This window comes from Mus pahari, chromosome 5 (assembly GCF_900095145.1).
Source record: "Mus pahari chromosome 5, PAHARI_EIJ_v1.1, whole genome shotgun sequence".
Taxonomy (NCBI): Eukaryota; Metazoa; Chordata; class Mammalia; order Rodentia; family Muridae; genus Mus; species Mus pahari.
The window spans coordinates 65,619,133-65,636,638 of NC_034594.1; the positions used below are offsets into that span (position 1 = coordinate 65,619,133).

At 48.7% G+C, this 17,506-nt stretch overlaps 1 protein-coding gene across 1 annotated transcript in view; it reads left to right on the forward strand.

The window, feature by feature from the left end:
- Window positions 1-3,846: 3,846 nt before the first annotated feature.
- Mroh2a (maestro heat like repeat family member 2A) overlaps window positions 3,847-17,506 on the forward strand; it is a 32,857-nt gene continuing 19,197 nt past the window's right edge. Inside the window, exons 1-17 of the mRNA XM_021198989.1 lie at window positions 3,847-3,925; window positions 4,006-4,187; window positions 7,621-7,752; window positions 7,866-8,028; window positions 8,285-8,383; window positions 9,302-9,453; window positions 10,011-10,154; window positions 10,885-10,977; window positions 11,135-11,213; window positions 11,320-11,433; window positions 12,637-12,713; window positions 13,464-13,583; window positions 13,887-13,997; window positions 14,947-15,094; window positions 16,144-16,184; window positions 16,705-16,846; window positions 17,110-17,162. Of these exons, the coding sequence (XP_021054648.1) occupies window positions 3,847-3,925; window positions 4,006-4,187; window positions 7,621-7,752; window positions 7,866-8,028; window positions 8,285-8,383; window positions 9,302-9,453; window positions 10,011-10,154; window positions 10,885-10,977; window positions 11,135-11,213; window positions 11,320-11,433; window positions 12,637-12,713; window positions 13,464-13,583; window positions 13,887-13,997; window positions 14,947-15,094; window positions 16,144-16,184; window positions 16,705-16,846; window positions 17,110-17,162 (1,929 nt within the window). The remainder of the gene's footprint in view (window positions 3,926-4,005; window positions 4,188-7,620; window positions 7,753-7,865; window positions 8,029-8,284; window positions 8,384-9,301; window positions 9,454-10,010; window positions 10,155-10,884; window positions 10,978-11,134; window positions 11,214-11,319; window positions 11,434-12,636; window positions 12,714-13,463; window positions 13,584-13,886; window positions 13,998-14,946; window positions 15,095-16,143; window positions 16,185-16,704; window positions 16,847-17,109; window positions 17,163-17,506) is intronic.

Sequence of the window (17,506 nt, forward strand, 5' to 3'; positions counted from 1 at the left end):
CAGCTTGTCAGGTTGATTGCATAGCTTCTAACCTTGGGTCTTTATTATAGCTTAGGTTTTTCTCCCTCAGCTTTACTGCTTAACACTCCATGGGGTGTGGCAATCTAGATAGACAGCTCTGCCTCTTTTCTCAGACTTTGAGATCTGTTGGAAACTTCCATGATCACATAACTTATAATTTGCATAATCANAAAACCAGTATCCAATGGATGACATTTGAGCCTTTTGCCAAAAATGTGGAATGAAGGCTGGCTGGATGCAGAGACGTGAAACCTGAGTAGCCATGGGAACTTAAATTACCCTCGATCTCCTGGAACCATTGGAAACGCTTAGAAACAGATTTTACTTGTCTTGAGTTTGCACAGGTCTTGTGCATGCTGTCTTAACTGCTTTGGATTCATATGAGAAACTGCCCTAATGTATCCAGGAAACATTTTTTTCTTACAATCATCCATTGCCTCTGACTCCTACAATCTTTCTGTTCCCCTACTTCCACAAAACCTCTGAGTCTTGGAAGGAGGTTGTCGGATACAGATATGATCTTGGAGGCTGAACAGTCTAAAGTCTCTTATTCTCTGCCTCTTGGTCAGTTGTGGGTCTTTATGGTAATCATCATCTACTACCAAAAGGAGCTCCTCTGATGAGGGTTGAGAAATCCACTAATCTAAGGGTAGAGCAATGCCTCAGTAGGAACAAGTTTAATTCAATGGCCTTCTAGTAGAGCAACAGTAGTAGTAGGCTCTCTTTTGGAACTATGACCTGTCTACACATGAAGTCTTGATCCTGAAATTAATGCCAAGTATAAATTTCGACTTACGGAGTGTGCTTTAATTTCATTAAGAAAATTCTTGATTGCTCCCGTGATGTTCATGCCATCACTGTACCAATGAACATGTCTTGCCTGGCTAGTCATTATTTTAGCTCACTGTATTCATACTTAGGGTAGGATTGGTGTTTATTTTCTCTGGTGATTGTTTCACTGGATATAGTTTCTAAGAGATGTAATGTTTGGTTTTTTTAATGTACAAAATCCCCTGCTTGAGAGCTGCAGAATACACTCAGATTCAAACTGCCTCTGTGTTTGTTTCTGTTTGTCACTGCCAAATCCTTACCCACCTAGCTTTGAGGACCCTCATTCCAGGGACCCCCCCCTTCCCGACTGGGGTGATCTGTGTCAGTCAGCCACCAAGCTCCCAAGAGTCATCCATCTCCACCCCCAAATCTGAAGTTAGGAAAACACACAGAGTCATGACTGGCTTTTTACGTGGGTGCTATGCTTCAAACTAGGGTACTTATTCTTAGAGAGCTAGTATTGCTACTCACTGAGCCATCTCTCCAGCCCAGAAACTCACATATTAACCCTTTAAATTTCACGGAGTAGAAATGGGATGGAGTGAGGAGTTAGAAGCAGGCAGGTAGAGGTGACGGAACTCTGTCCTGGGTTGCTTTCCAATNTAATAAACATCGTGAACAAAAGCCTCTTGTGAAGAAAAGAGTTTATTTGGCTGATACATTCCAATCCCAGTCAGTTAAGCCAAGGCAGGAACCCAGAAACAGGAACTGAAGCAGAGGCCATGGTGGAGTGTTACTCACTGGCTTGCTCTCGTGGTTTTTCAATCTGTTTTTTCATATAACCCAGGACCACTTTTCCAGGAGTGGCACTGCACACAGTGGACTAGCGTTCTAATATGGTCGTGANTGAAGAAATCATCCCAGCACTGGAAAGATGGCTTGAATGTTAAGAGCACTGGCTGCTCTTGAAGTGGACTTGAGTTTAATTCTCAATACCCACATGGTGGCTCATAACCATCTTTAATTTCTGTTCCAGGTGATCCAATGCCCTCTTCTGAGCTCCATGGGTACCAATCTTGTATGTTGTACAGATATAACCTGCAGACAAAACACCCATACATGTAAATAGATAATTTTTAAAGATGGGAGAGGGAGAGAGAGAGAGAGAGAGAGAGAGAGAGAGAGAGAGAGAGAGAGGAGAAAGAGAGAGAGAGAGAGAGAGAGAGAGAGAGAGAGAGAGAGAATATGTCCCACAGACTTACAGGCCAATCTTATGAAGTCATTTTCTCAACTAAGGTTCCCATTTCCCAGACAACCTTAGTTTATGTCAAATTGTCAAAAGCAAAGCAAAGCTAAACAAAACAAAACAAAACATTGTATCCATCACCCACTCAGTATAAACTCTTACTTGGTAAGATGGGCAGACTCAAAATGTAATTTTAATAAAGAAACCTTGGGTCACTATGACTGTGAGTCAATCTGTTAACCTGAAATGCATGAAGGATGTCCCCTAGACCAATGCTTTTAGTTGTACAAACTGCTGATCTTGACCAGATCTCTTAGCAACAGGTGACCAGGAGGTCTTTTGAGGTTCACTTTTGATTTACAGAAAATACTTATTCTTCTTTGTCTTTGAAATTCCTTATCTTTTGAGACTCTCCCAGTGAGAATATACCTCCTCACCTGGCTTCTGGTCCAGTTGTGAGAACACACCTCCTCACCTGGCTGTTGAGTAGCCCTAGTGATGAAGGAGGTCTCTCCTCACAGCCATACCATGCCCTTCACTCTCCACCTTTCTATCCTGGGCTCCACCTCCACCCCTTTGATCCTTAGCTGTAACCCCCACTAGTGATTTCCTTTTCCCAAGCAGGCCACCATACATTAGCACACACCTCTGGGTATAGAAATATTTAATGGAGACTTGACGTGAAGCTTTGACTTCAGCCCAATGTACCCAAAGCTCTGGTTGAGAGTGCCCTGGGGAGGCAGTTGGATCTCAACGTTCCAAGGGTCTGAGCGATAACGGTGATGGTTCTAATGAAACCTCCAGCCCTGCAAGGAGTCCTGTTCCTCATGAGGATTACCATGGAGGAGGCTGAGTGTCTGTGGTGGACATCGGATCCTCCCATTGTTCATATTTTCTTAAGTGGATATTAGACAAAGAGCAGAGATCTTCCTCAGCCAACATTTTGTGTTCTACCCAGACGAGGACTTCAAGAGGAGGCCAGTGTTCAGGTCCTGGGAATCCTCTGAAGTGCTATTATGGGTTGAGGGTTGAGGAACTGGGGCTGGAGGAGGAAGGATCTAGGGGACTTTGATCCTCTGAGAGGGACGTCTGTTCTGGTTCGCCTTTTATTAAGAAACTTTGGGTGCTGAACTGCCCTTGAAGTTAGTGAGATGGTTGAATTCCATAGTCTCAAATTTGTAATATCCAGAGAAGATGGAGGACACTGTCTTTACCAAGCATATTGGTTTATTGCTGTGTGACAAAGTACACCTACCTTAGCAGATTAAAAATGTACACACTATCTCAGTTTCCACATGGGCAGGAGTCTGGGTGTGGCTTGCCTGGGCCCACTGCTCATGGTCTTAGAGGATACAGCCAAGTTGTGGGCAATGTTACTTTCCTCTTTGGCACTCAACAACCTTTCCTCTGCATGTGATGGTTGGCACAATTCAGTTCCTGTAGTTACAGGACTGGGAACCCCAGTTTCAAGCCACATGGTCCCTCCATAGGCAGCACGCATCACCAGTCTTTCCTCTCGATGATGGCAGAGTGTCTTTTTCTAGTCTGTGAAGAGCCCCATGTGAACAATGCGATCCTGGAAGTCAATTCCCATCACCTTTGCCAACAGCACAGCAACTCAAGAGAGGGAATTCCTATAAGCATTGCATCTAAGGGGACATCCTGTTCCTTTTGCCTTATTTAATGGTTCAAATGGAGTCACCGATTCTGCCCACACTGAAGGAAGAGTTTTAGAAAGCTCGTGAACTCCAGCGTTGTCACACAGAGTATTTATTAATCTCATCCATCTTGAAGGAGCTTGAGGAGACATGAAAGAAGCCACTGAGTTGAATGAAGACATGTTGGAGGAAGCAGAGCATCTGGCACTTCTAGAGCCAGAGGATGATGGTAAGGAAGTTAACCACATCACCACACCACTGGTCCCTCTTGGGCCATCCAACACCACACCTACACCATCTTTGTTTCAGGTACATTCTTCCAAGTCACCAACCTCCTGAACATCATGGACAGTGAATCAGCAAAGACAGACACCACAGGGCCAGGCCTAGACATGCGGAAGACCTTGGCTTCAGTGATAATCACAGAGAAGGCTACCACAGATCCCTGTGTGGTATTGAACGCTCTCATCCGCTGCCTGCAGATGCCAGAGGTAGGGACACCCTAAGCAGCCACACCTCCTCTTTGACCAGATATATTTAGATGCCTGGGAGTTCACCTACCATTCAGCACACCTTTTCAGTCACCATGAACACAGTGTTAAGGGCCGAGATGCAGAGATGGCTGACACCAGCAGCACTCATATTCCTCAGGACTAGTTGGTGTTAGGGTGATCTGTTTGGGAGGCAGTTTTCTGTCTGGTGTGGTAGGATTGGGAGGCCCCTGGCTGGTGGGGATTGGTCTCAGGATTGACTGGGATTGTAGTCTGCTCACGTTGTCATAAACTGTGTGGCTAAAACTCCAGATAATGTATTTCCTCTCGGTTCTGCATCCTAAAAGGCCAAAGTCAAGATGCTCAATGACTGGGTTTCTGTTAAGGCTCCTCCTGGCCTACTGACAGCTGCCCTGACACCATCTTCATGGCTTTTCTCCTGTGGCAGTGATTCTCAACCTGTGGGTCATGACTCCTTTGAGGGTTGTATATCAAATAATTATATAATGGTAGCAAAATTACAGGTGTGGTGACAACAAAATAATTTTATAGTTGGGAGTCACCACAACATGAAGAAATGTATTCAAGGGTTCCTAAGAACATTAGGAAGCTTGGAACCACTGATTTCTAGAGAGACAGACACATGGAGCTCCAGTTTCTCCAAACAGACACCAGTCCCTTTGGATCAGGGCCCTACCCTTCTGACCTTATTAAGTCCAAGTTACCTCCCAAAAGCCCCCTCAAAATGCCATTCAACTTAGGGGGGGTTGCATAAACATATTGATTTTTTTAACATATAGATTTTTGAGGGAATCCAATTCAGTCTATAATAGATTTTATTTTCTACCTCAAAAAGCATTCACATAAGCAAATGGTGAATTATCTCTTGGAGTTGGCTACCACCAGGAGGGGCAGGCTCTACAGCACTGCTCATCTGCAGACCTCAAGGCATCAGAAAGTACAAAAAAGGAAACATGATTATTTGCTGGCCTTTGACTGTGCTTTAAGGTTCGTGTGGCAGGGACACTTAGGAAAACACCAGAAAAGGCGACTTCAGGGGCAATGATAACAATAAAGGCTGAGAACTTGGTCTAGTGCCATGAAGACCTTAACGAAGTTATCATGGTCTCACTGTTCCTCTGTGTTCAGAGTTCAAAGCCTAGACTCATGATGCTCCGTATAAAATCACCCATGGCTGAATAGCCCAGTTAGTAACATGCTTGCCTTGCAAGCCCGAGGACCCAAGTTTAATCCTCAGAACCCACATAAAAATGCTAAGCATGTGAGAAAGCATTTGACAAAATCCAACACCCCTTCATGATAAAAGTCTTAGAAAGATTGGGAATTCAAGGCCCATACCTAAACATGATAAAAGCAATTTACAGCAAACCAGTAGCCAACATCAAAGTAAATGGAGAGAAACTCGAAGCAATCCCACTAAAATCTGGGACTAGGCAAGGCTGCCCACTTTCTCCCTACCTATTCAATATAGTACTTGAAGTCCTAGCCAGAGCAATCCAACAACAAAAGGAGATCAAGGGGATACAAATTGGTAAGGAAGAAGTCAAATTATCATTATTTGCAGATGATATGATGGTATACATAAGTGACCCTAAAAAGTCCACCAGAGAACTCCTAAACCTGATAAACAGCTTCAGTGCAGTAGCTGGATATAAAATTAACTCAAACAAATCAGTGGCCTTCCTCTACACAAAGGACAGACGGGATGAGAAAGAAATTAGGGAAACAACACCCTTCACAATAGTCACAAATAATATAAAATACCTAGGTGTGACTCTAACTAAGGAAGTGAAAGATCTGTACGACAAGAACTTCAAACCCCTAAAGAAAGAAATTGAAGAAGATCTCAGAAGATGGAAAGATCTCCCATGCTCATGGATTGGCAGGACTAACATAGTCAAAATGTCCATCCTGCCAAAAGCAATCTACAGATTCAATGCAATCCCCATCAAAATTCCAACCCAATTCTTCACAGAGTTAGAAAGGGCGATTGGCAAATTCATCTGGAATAATAAAAACCTAGGATAGCAAAAACCATTCTCAACAATAAAAGAACCTCTGGTGGAATCACCATGCCTGACCTTAAACTGTACTACAGAGCAATTATGATAAAAAACTGCATGGTACTGGCACAGTGACAGACAAGTAGATCAATGGAATAGAAATGAAGATCCAGAAATGAATCCACACACCTATGGTCACTTGATCTTTGACAAGGGAGCTAAAACCATCCAGTGGAAAAAAGATAGCATTTTCAACAAATGGTGCTGGCACAACTGGCGGCTATCATGTAGAAGAATGAGAATCGATCCATTCTTATCTCCTTGTACAAAGCTCAAGTCTAAGTGGATCAAATACCTCCACATAAAACCAGAGACACTGCTGCTTGTGGACGTTGTACATCGTGGTGCGCACTAGGCTCCGCACCACGATGTACAACGTCCACAAGCAGGTTATCATGGTCTCACTGTTCCTCTGTGTTCAGAGTTCAAAGCCTAGACTCATGATGCTCCGTATAAAATCACCCATGGCTGAATAGCCCAGTTAGTAACATGCTTGCCTTGCAAGCCCGAGGACCCAAGTTTAATCCTCAGAACCCACATAAAAATGGCTGAATGTGGTGGCTCAGACTTGTAATTCCAGACCTAGAGCTGCTTGTGGACGTTGTACATCGTGGTGCGCACTAGGCTCCGCACCACGATGTACAACGTCCACAAGCAGATTTGAAATGTAAATAAAAAATAAAAAAAAAAAACGCTAAGCATGGTAGTGTGCACTTCGTAATCCCAGCAATCAGGAGGCAGAGACAGGAGGATTCATGGGTCTGGATGGGGGATCCAGCCCAGACTACCTGGCAAGCTCCAGGCCAGTAAGAGACACTGTCTATTAAAAAAACAAAAGCAAAACCAAAAAACCCAAAGTGAGCAGCATTTAAGGAACAGCACCTCACGCTATCCTCTGATCTCCATCTGCATGCACACACACATGTACATAGTAAGAATCATTCTCAAATGTAACTATCCAGATATGGCCCTGGGCACACAAGCCATCTGCCCAACTCCATCCTAAACCAGGACACCTTATTTGGTACTAAATGCTGCCCACACAGAAGCTGTTTCCTGCCTGAGTCCTTGCCTCTTGTGCTCTCGAGCCTGACACTATTTAGTGTGTGAAGGACCTTGTGTGTTGACCAAATGACACCTTCCTCACTGACCGTTAACTGAGCCGAGAGAAAAGACTTGCAAGTTCTAGGGATGGGGGCACTAGGGACCGGTAGTGTTAGGTGAGTGCACAGAATTGGGAGGGGCTACAGATGGAGGAGATCTGAGACAAGATGGGTGGGGAATGGAGGTGGTGGGTGGTGCTGGGGAAAAGCCCCACCCCTACTGCCACCTGCCATGCTTGCTTCCAGATTTCTACCCAGCGCAAGATGAACATCTACAACATCATGCAGGAGATCATCCAGCAGGAAGGGGAGATGGAGGAGCACTGTATACAAAGGCTGGTGGCCATTGCCTCCAAGCAGATGCGGGATATCACAGAGGTAGTGGGTCCTGGATTCCACCATGCCTTCCTTTTGCAGACCCAGGAGCTGGACTGCAGCTGAGCCTGATCAAGCCAGGAGAGGGCTAGCGGCGTCTCTCTTATCCCCCACAGACGGAGGGTTTCGAGACCGCTGAGGTGGCCAGTGAGACTCTGGTGGCTCTGTCCCGAAACCACTTCAGCTTGGTCATGTATGAACTGCAGCATCATCTCAAGCCCCTCAACCTCACTGACGAGTTCGTCATTGTCACCCTGGCCAAGCTGGCCAATGGCAATGGTAGGAGATCTGAGATCCTAACCCCAGTTCCTGGCCAGTTTGGGCTGCTCCCTCTCACATCCTCCCCCTTCTCTTCTTTTCAGTTCATCCTTTTAAAGCATGTGTCCTCTTACCCTATTCCCCGCCATATTATTGATGGCAAAGGCTTCCTGGTAGACTGCTGAGTATTAAGGTGGTGGGCGATAGGGTCACCCTCTCTACCTTCTCCCGTCCTAACCCTTTCGCTGATTCTCTGTGGCCTCTTGATGTCCTGCAGTGTTTGAGTTCATGCCGTACATGGGCATCACCCTGGCTACCATATTCACGATGTTGAGACTGGCCAATGAAGCCAAGATGCGCCAGGTGATCTGTAGTGGTACGTGTCTCACTTGGGCCTGTGGGTCAAGCCTTAACCAGAGGGGGAAAGGGGTGAGGAGGGGGATAAGGGTTTGTTGAATGAGAGGTTTGTTTGCATCCCAGCGGTTGCTTTGCTCAGTCTCACACCCTAGTTAGGGTTTCTGTTGCTTTGATCTCTTCCAAACACGCTACTTGGGGAGCAAAGAGTTTACTCTAGCTAACAACTTGACATCCAGCATAAAGGGACATGGAAGCAGAAACGAAAGCAGAGGTCAAGGAAAGCTGCTCACTAGTTTGTTCCTTGTGAGTTACACAGCCTGCTTTCTTACACAGCTAAGGACCACCCATCCAGGGGTGACATCATCCACAGTGGGCTGAGTCTTCCCACATCAATTGCTGATCAAGAAAATGCCCCCATACACTTGCCTACAGGCCAGTCTGATGGAGGTGTCTGAGCAATTGAGGTTCCCTCTTCTCAGAGGACTCTAGCTTATGTTTAAAGGCTAACCAGTATAGCCTGTGATCTGCCACCTTGGCGGCATGCGGGTACACGTTAGAAGACCATGGTCATATCTGTGATTCTGTGTAGCTTGTTCTGTACTTTCAGAGAAAGGTGAGAGACAGTTGTAGGAAGGAAAGGGCAGTGCACATATTCTCTGTTGGGCTTGTCTCAGCTAAACCCTGATGCCTAAGGAAAAGAGGTTGTATTTGTTGCTATCCTTACTGGAATCTCCAGATTGTGGTCCCACTCTGATCCTCCATCCCCAAGAGGAGGGGCTTAGACATACCTGTGTGCTCAGTGCTCCCATGGAATCAGGGGGCTGCAAACAGCCAACAGAGCAGAGAGGAGGAGACCCAGTAACCCCAAGAATACCAGGAAGGAGTGACTCCAACCCTGGCCTCTCTGGCCCCTCCTGCCTGTCCTGCTTGCCGGCAGCCATGGAGACGTTCTGTGAGACAGTGCAGTTTTACCTGAGGCACCTGGAGGACAGCCTGTACCCCGTGATGACGGAGGACCAGTTTGCTGTGAAGCTCTTCCCAATGTATCGATACTTCGTGACCGTGTGGCTGCGCCACCAGGACCTTGAGGTGAGACTTGCGGTGCTCGGAGGTATTCTCTGGGTTACACTTCCCAGAAGACGCTGCAAAGCTTCTGGATTCAGCCTTGTTCCCAGAGCCCTGAGACCCTAGGACTCTGTGAAGGCTGGATGGAGCAGGTGAAGGAGGCTTACATCAAGGGCAAAGGCCCACAGAGAGCTTCCAGATGAGGTCTTGAGACTGGAAGGCACTTGACCCACTCCAGATACTCTCTGGATATCCTGATTGTGAACATTGTGCTCATACCAACTCTGTAAGGCAGGACCACTTTACCAACAAGGAAACTGAGGCACAGAAGTTTTTCGGGTTTTTGTTGTTGTTGTTGTTGTTTTGTTTTGTTTTGTTTTGTTTTCACTTGCCCAAGGTCACTTGGTTTACAGGCAGAACCCACATCAGGTAGTAAGCCCCACTGCACTAACCATGGTGGGGGCTTTAGGGGGAAGCCTGGACACTATCTATAGTGCTCCCATCTGTATGATGCCGGAGAGTGCATGAGTCCCTAAGACCCTGGTCCTGCTGGGGCTCTGGAAACTTCACTTCCTACACAGGTGAAGCTGGGAGTCATCAAGTCTCTCAGGCCCATGCTGAGCCTCCTCCTGCCTAATGACGACCTGAGGGAACAGGTGTATGACTATATCCCTCTGCTGCTGGCTGAGTTCCAGGGTGGTCTGGAGGCCCTCTTCATCACACAGGTGAGGGCCAGACACAAGAAACCCTGATCCTTGAGAATCTACAGGTGCCAGCAGGCCCCACATCTGTACCCTACATGACCCTGGAACTATGGAAATAAGCTGACATTCCAGGTAGAAGGATCTCAAAGGGTCCAGGAGGTCGCAGGGAAGCTATGGTTTTGCTTAGGTTACTGTAACTAAGAACCTTAGGGTGTTTGGACTCTTGAGCAGTTATACCCAAAGAGATTTTTATGTCTAAGTAAAAGGATATAGTCTAGAGCTCTGGGTGGAATAGGTTTGGGGGCCTCCACACCCTCTAATGTGTGAGGTGGAGATGTTTCAGGTTCTGATGCACCCTGAAATGAAGCAAATGTACCAGGCATTGGCCTTCGTTGTAAAAATAAGGAGCAGAAACGAACAGGGAGGGACTAGGGAGCCGCCTGCATATATTGTTGTGGATGAAGATTAGATTTGGATTCATCCCTTATTCTGGTGAGCAAGAAATGACCTCAGTGGCCCCCAGCACACTCACCAAGTTTATTGGGCACATGAGTCATCCAGGGATGGTGGAAATAATACATGGCTGGATCAAGTCCCTCTTGTAGAAAACCGAGCCTCTACACCCAGCCAGCTGGTGTGGGGTTGGGGTGGCCGGGGAACCTGTACCATCATGCAATGGCCTGCTGAGTAGCAAGAAACCAGGCACAGAGCAGTCACCTCACCCGAAGCCTTCTGCCCATCCCTTCTGCAGGTCTTGAGGCAGATTCTAGAAGCATCAGTTACCACCAACACCCCTATCCCCCCGATGCTGCTACACCCCATTTTCACAGAGCTGCACGTCCAGGTGAGGCCAAGTGAGGGCATCCCCAGGGCAATCAGCAGGAAACTGCCTCGGGGCATGGTTCCCCCCCCCCACTGCATCCCGCTGGCATGCAGGCATGGGGCTGGACTGCCCACGTGGCCTGTGAGCCCCCTCCCTCTCCCTGTGAACTACTCCCTAGGTGTGCTCCAAGGCCCCAGCCCAGCAGCAGTTCAGCAGTCAGAACCTGATGGAGATCGTGCACTGCTTCATAGCCCTGGGTGAGGTCTGCAGGGACCTGGGGGAGGCCCGGCCCCCTTGCCCAGTGCAGGCATGGAGGCAGAGCCCGCCAGCCTTGACTGATGTGCTGCTCCTTCTGCCCTGCAGCCCGCTCCTACCCCAAGGAGCTGATGAAGTTCTTCTTCAGCCAGGTGGAGCTGAGCAAAGAGGCTATCCGTGTGGGGACCCTGGCCCTGATCAGGGCAGTGGTGAGCGCAGATGGTGAGCCAGCTGCAGTGGACAGGCACCACGGGGGGAGGGGGGGGAAGACAGTGAACTTCCTACCTGGCTTCCGTCCTATTCTAGTAGTCACTGTTGGGTGGCCAAGTCTCCTGATTGCTTCATATTTATCAGCCTTGAATTTAAGCAGTACCAAGGCCCCTCCATACCTCTGCCTTCCGGGTTTGCCTTTCACCGTTAGCCTGAATCCTGCTGCTGACCTCCAACTGTCGGGAGGCTGGTTGTAAGGCTGGCCGTAACCTTGCAGACACAACCCTAGGTCCACAAACTTAACATTTGCCCTCAAAACCTTCTCTTAACTTTTGTAGGTACCAGGTACATGCCAGGTGTGTATGTAGACATTCATCCATGCAAACCACTCATACACATAAAAATAAAAATAAGTAACCAAAGAAACCATTATTACACAAATTGTTTGGATTTAGCTGGATCCAGTCTGTGAGCAGTTCCTTCCTTGTTCTTAGCCAGGAGCCACAAGAATCTGGCTCCTCACCTGTCACTGATGGGCTCAGATTACTGAACAATTCTGGGTGCTTAGTTGGATAATAACCAAACCTTGGGTCTAACCATCCCTTTTTCAATCCTCTGGTCAATAATTACCCAAAGACAATCAGATCATAATATTCATTAAAACACTGCGCTAACACAAAACATTAGACTGGCCTATGTGGAGGCTGAGGGGATGGCTCAGTGGGTAAAGTGCTTGTCGTCTAAGCATGACCAATTGTGCTCAGACCCTGAGCACCCATGTAGAAAGCTGGGTGTGTGTCAGTGTGTCTGTAACCCACACTGGGGATGGGGGTCAGAAGCTAGTGGATGCTTGGAACTCATTGGTCAGCCTGCTTAGCTGAACTGAACTCGAAGTTCAGTGAGAGCTCCTGTTTTGAAAAAAAAAAATAATAAGGAGGAGGAGAATGATAAAAAAAAAAAAAAGATGCAGAGTGTGGACCTCTGACCTCCACGTGTGTGTGTGTGTGTGTGTGTGTGTGTGTGTGTGTGTGTGTGTGAATGCAGTTCTGGGAAGAGAGGGCTGTGCTCAGGGGGAGCCTACCAGCGAGGGTCCTAAGGAAGTCATCCTGAGCCTGTGATCTGTGGAAGGGAACTGAATGGGATATGTCAGGGACAAGCCCCCCCTCCCCGTGTCTTCTTGAGCCACAGTTCCCCAGGTTGGTCTGTCTCTTTCAGACCCCAAAATGAATATCAAGACCATCTACCTGGCCATCCGGGTTGTCAAGAACACTCTCTCTGACACTCGGTCCAAGGTAACAGGAAGGGGACCCTGCCGGGGTAGCTAAGGGATAAGGGGTGGAGGATGGAATAGTGGACCTCAGTCAAGCAAAGTCGAGCCAGTGAAAGCTGCAGCACTGTCACTGAGACCAGGGACTTTCAAAGCAGTGTGCCCCGATTCTACCTTGCAGGGAAGGAAGGCTGCTGTCCACACAGGGTCTGTCTAGTGATCTTACTGCTTGTGAGAAAAGTGACTGGGGAAGCATGCTCCTGGGCACACCCTCAGCTAGCTGAATACCACAGGCCTGTGCTGCAGCTAGCTTGGAATGCTGGGAAAGCAGTGTCAGGGAAGGGATGGTGGGAGAAGCTCTGGCGAACATGGAGCAGGGCGTTTAGATAGAACCACAAAGACATAAGAAACATGACTAGTTTTGTGCCCCACCCCTACGTTTTACTGTATACCTGAGTGGGACCAGAAGGAGAAAAAGTAATATAGGCTACTGCACCAAGGCTGTTAGGACCGTGTAACCAATGTTAGAATGGAATGAAGATGTGTATGGAGGACCCAACTGAGACACTCATGTGACAACACTGCAGAATGATGTTCCACCATGCAGCAAGCAGCAATGGGCAGAGTGGGGAGTAACCAGGTACCCCCCTGAAATCCCCTGGAACCGAGAGCACCTGCAGTTCCCAGGTGTCTCAAGTCACAAGATCATTAGATGCAAATATCCATGCTGAAGCCTGGCCCATCCCCCCAAGCTGTCCCTACCCTGTCCCCACAGGTACGGATGGCAATTCTACGAATCATTGGCCAGCTGGTTCTGTCAGGCTTCCAGGAAAAGATCAAAGGCTGGGGTCTGAAATACGTGTCTGTCCAGCTCACCTTATCTACCTACAAGCTGGTGAGTGGCCCCAGCACCAATCCCATGGGACAGCTCCACTTTAGAAATGGATTACTAAGAGCTAAGCAAAGAACAGGGCGCTGAGAACCTGTTTGGACCTGTATAGGTTTACCGTTACCCTCCAAGTATGGACCAGACTTGTGCAGTCTCCCAGGCATGAGGCCTAGGCTCAGGCCCAGCCCTAGTCCTTCCTTAGCATCCTAGGACCCAGCGTCTGGGCAGGGAGCCCCCTGGGGAGGAGGGAGACCACTCGAGATCTTGGCAAGCCCCGGCCTGCAGGACCATCCTGGTTCTGTCTTCCAGACAAATCGCCGGGAATGCTTTTATCAGAGGGATTTGGAAGAGAAGATGGTTCACAAAGTAACCATGGATACTGTGAAGATCATAACGTCTTCTATCAGCGGCATGACCAATGTGAGTCACTCCCCACCCAACGGGGCCATTGCCCTGATGATGGCTCCTGGCTGCATTCTGAAGGCTGGCAGAGGAACCTAGGCGTTCTCCACCTTTGAACCCCCGCAGTGTGTCTCAATAAGTTGCAGTCACCTTATTGCCCGAAGCATGGGCATGAAAGTTTCTCTTGGGGAGGGCATTCTACAGTTCAGTAAATTGAGCTAGGAGGACTCTATATGACCTCAGGGGCCCCAGGTTATAGGATAAATCAGTGTATCTGATTTTAATTGGAAGAGATGAAACAGGAATGAGTCGGGGGGGGGGATCATAACATCATCAAGAAAGGAACGAGTGGCTGGCCATGAAGCTGTAGGCTGGATGCCTCCTATCTGGTGGGAACTGGAGATGAGGGTTAGAGGCTGCAGGGCACAAGCCTGAGTTGTAGGGCTGCAGAGAAAAATGTCGTTTTTGTGGCAACATTTCTTCTTCTGAGGTATTGTGCTCTTTGGTCCTCTTGGCTGCCTGGACTCAAGGGCAATCTTCTTTATGGATTGTGAGCTTCATCACAGCTATGTAATGTGTGCACAGCAATGCTGGACCAGCATTTGGTTTAATAAGAGGGAGCTCGGCCAAGTTGACAAATACAACTTGAGTATCACAACTGTCAGGCACCCCTGGATTACTGGACTAGTTTGTAACTCAGAGGCCCCTGGTACCCAGAGGAAGGCCTTGGTTAGAGGATGTACAGGATATAGAGTGGATATGAGGCTAGCAGGGCTGCATGGATGCCATCCGGATGAAAAAAATCCAGGGTGGGCAGGAAGGTTGGGTGAGTATTTGGGATGGCTTTGGGGATGCCTGGTAGAGTCCACACTGTGGGTGGAGCCTGGCAAATACTGGATGGGGGTGGGGGACAGCATAGGACACCTCTAACTGGTCCTGGGCCCTCCTCTCACCATTCCTGCCCCAGGAGTTCTGGGTGAGACTCCTGTGCTACATCATGGAGACAGACTACACCGAGGCACTGACCCCCATCTGCATCAGCCTCACGAACCTGGCCGAGAACCAAATTCATGGCAAAGACACGGAGGCTGGAATAGCCGGAAAGAGCAAGCACGGTAGGTGGCATCCCTGGGTCAACTGGTGGGAACGGGCAGGTGAAACGGCTCCCGGTCACCCTTGTCACGGAGTCCTGATCAACCAAATTTCCCCTTCTCCAGGAAACGTCTAGAATCCTCCCTGCCACGTCTAGAGAGGGGTTAAAAGCCTGTAGACTTCCTCCTGGTGGCCCATTCATCATGCCCCTGCCTCCCCCGCACTCATTATGGGCAGGGCAGGGAGGGGGCTCCTGACCCTAGCTATAGCTGTGGCCTTTCTGGGTCTTTGCCCTGCCCAGCTTCCCTAAGCCATCTAGAAGAAATGTAGTATTCTTCTGTCCAATTCTCTGCCAGCTGACCACTTTGGTCCACGCAGGGCAGGCACAGTCAACACAGGCTCTCAAGTGACCATGTCCATCTGCATCATGTCACTGTTCTCCTACCCTACTATGTCTGGTCCCAAGGGGATACTCTCATGGCCCCTGGGGCTTCCCAAGGACAGGCATGACAGGGGGTAGGGCAACTCAGGAGGACTGTTCCTATCCAAGGATGACACATGGCAGGGCCTGCTGTCTGAGTTCAAGCTATTTCTCTGTGACCTTTCAACCCTGAATGTTGAGTCCACTCCTGGGTCTCCACACCTGCAGCTTTTCGGCAGCCCTGCCCCCTCCCTTGCCTGTCCACCTGAGTGCCATTGCTTTTCGGGGCTTACTGGTTCCCAAGGCCTATAGCGACTGGACAGGAGAGAGCCAAGGTAGGGAATTAAATCACTCCTAGTTGAAGAGAGGCCAAAGTTTATAATAGGAGACACTGCCCTGGCAGATCCATTCAAAAATAAACATCGAAAACCTAAAACACATCACCTGTGAGCCTGGCTCACGAGCAAAATTCTTTTTGGAAGGAGCCAGTGAGGTTCTTCACGAGAAACTCTCTTTGGTAGACGGATTCTTTATCTGGGGTAATAGTAATAATTCTGGAAAATGATCTTCAAAGTGTCTCCCTTGGGGGTTATAGGACACATCTTGAAATGGGCCAGGCATCCTTATCTTGGGTTCCTCTTCCTTCCTCAGTGGACCTGCCTGCACCCCAGAAGCTGCTGGCCCGTCTCCTGGTGAGTGGCTGACATACTGTGGCCTGGGGCATCCATTTGCAGTGACACCTCTTCCCTGAACTCCTCATTCTCCATGCTCCAGAGGGAGGAGGGACCTGGGATGCAGGGAGGAAGCTGGATATTGGGCAGAATAGTGTCTGGAGGTCTGTGTTGTCCTTCTTGGGAAGATATGTCAGGGACAGTGTGCTCAGATGTCTGGGGACCTGGCCAGGATCAGCTCTCAGATTCCTGTGCCATAAAACACCACCAGAACACCAATCATAGCCCCAGGTAGGCTCAGTCCTGTGGGTACTGACCAGTTCTCCACTGAGTCTCAGCGTCAGGAAGGAACCTAGGTCTGGCCTCTCATCCCCCTCCTGCCTGCAGTGTCCCCTACAGGCCTTTCTATGCTGAAAAAACCTTGGGCTTTGTTTGAAAATCATATACCCTGCTCAGTTTCCTCTTTATAATGAAGATGGTGGACTCCCAGATAGGGAGCAGAAGCCTGGTACCTGCTCACTGACTCCCTGGGGTCCTCCAGGTGCTGATGTCATCACCCTACAAAGGAGAAGGCCGTGGGATTGCCATGCTCAACCTCCTGCGGACCCTAAGCCAGAGCATTGCTCCTTCCATGGCAGACATGTGGGAGCAGGAGATCCCTCTGTTGGTCCAGTACCTGGAAGGTGAAGTGGCCACCCCTGTGTGCATGCTGGGGCACTCACTAGTCATGTGCCTTGGATCACAGGGACCTGGGGGTCTGGTGGACCTGAACAGACCTCCTTTGGTCTTAAGAACTGAATGCATACCTTGGAGGATGTGGGGAGGGAAATACTGAATGTGGCGAGCTCATTCACGGAGGGCCTCTGATGCTGGGGCAAGGAGGTTTACCCAGGGGCAGGGGGAGCAGGAGAAGGCAGCCCATGAGAACACGAATATTCTCCTGTAGAGCACACTGAGTTTACCTGGAACCAGAAGACCTGGGAGGATATGCTGATTCAGGTAAAGGGGTGAACTGGCTCTGAGGCCAGAGTAAGGGAGAAGAGAAGGAACTTGTAAGGACATTTGATGTGGATAAGATTCGGGTCTTGTGAAGGACATGTTTCCCTCTGTCGGAGCAGACTTAACAAGGATGGCACCTATGTCCGTGTGTATCAGTAAGGGAGAACTGAATGAGCCAAGTGCCTGGAAAAGCAGCGGGGACAGACCTGAACTCCCGGCAGTCTCTAAAGCCACAGCCATGCTCCAGACACACATAATGTTAGAGCTGGGTTGGCCATCCATCAACTGAATGGCGATCTAGAGAAGGTGGCCCAGAAAGAACAAGCCCATATTCAGGGTCACAC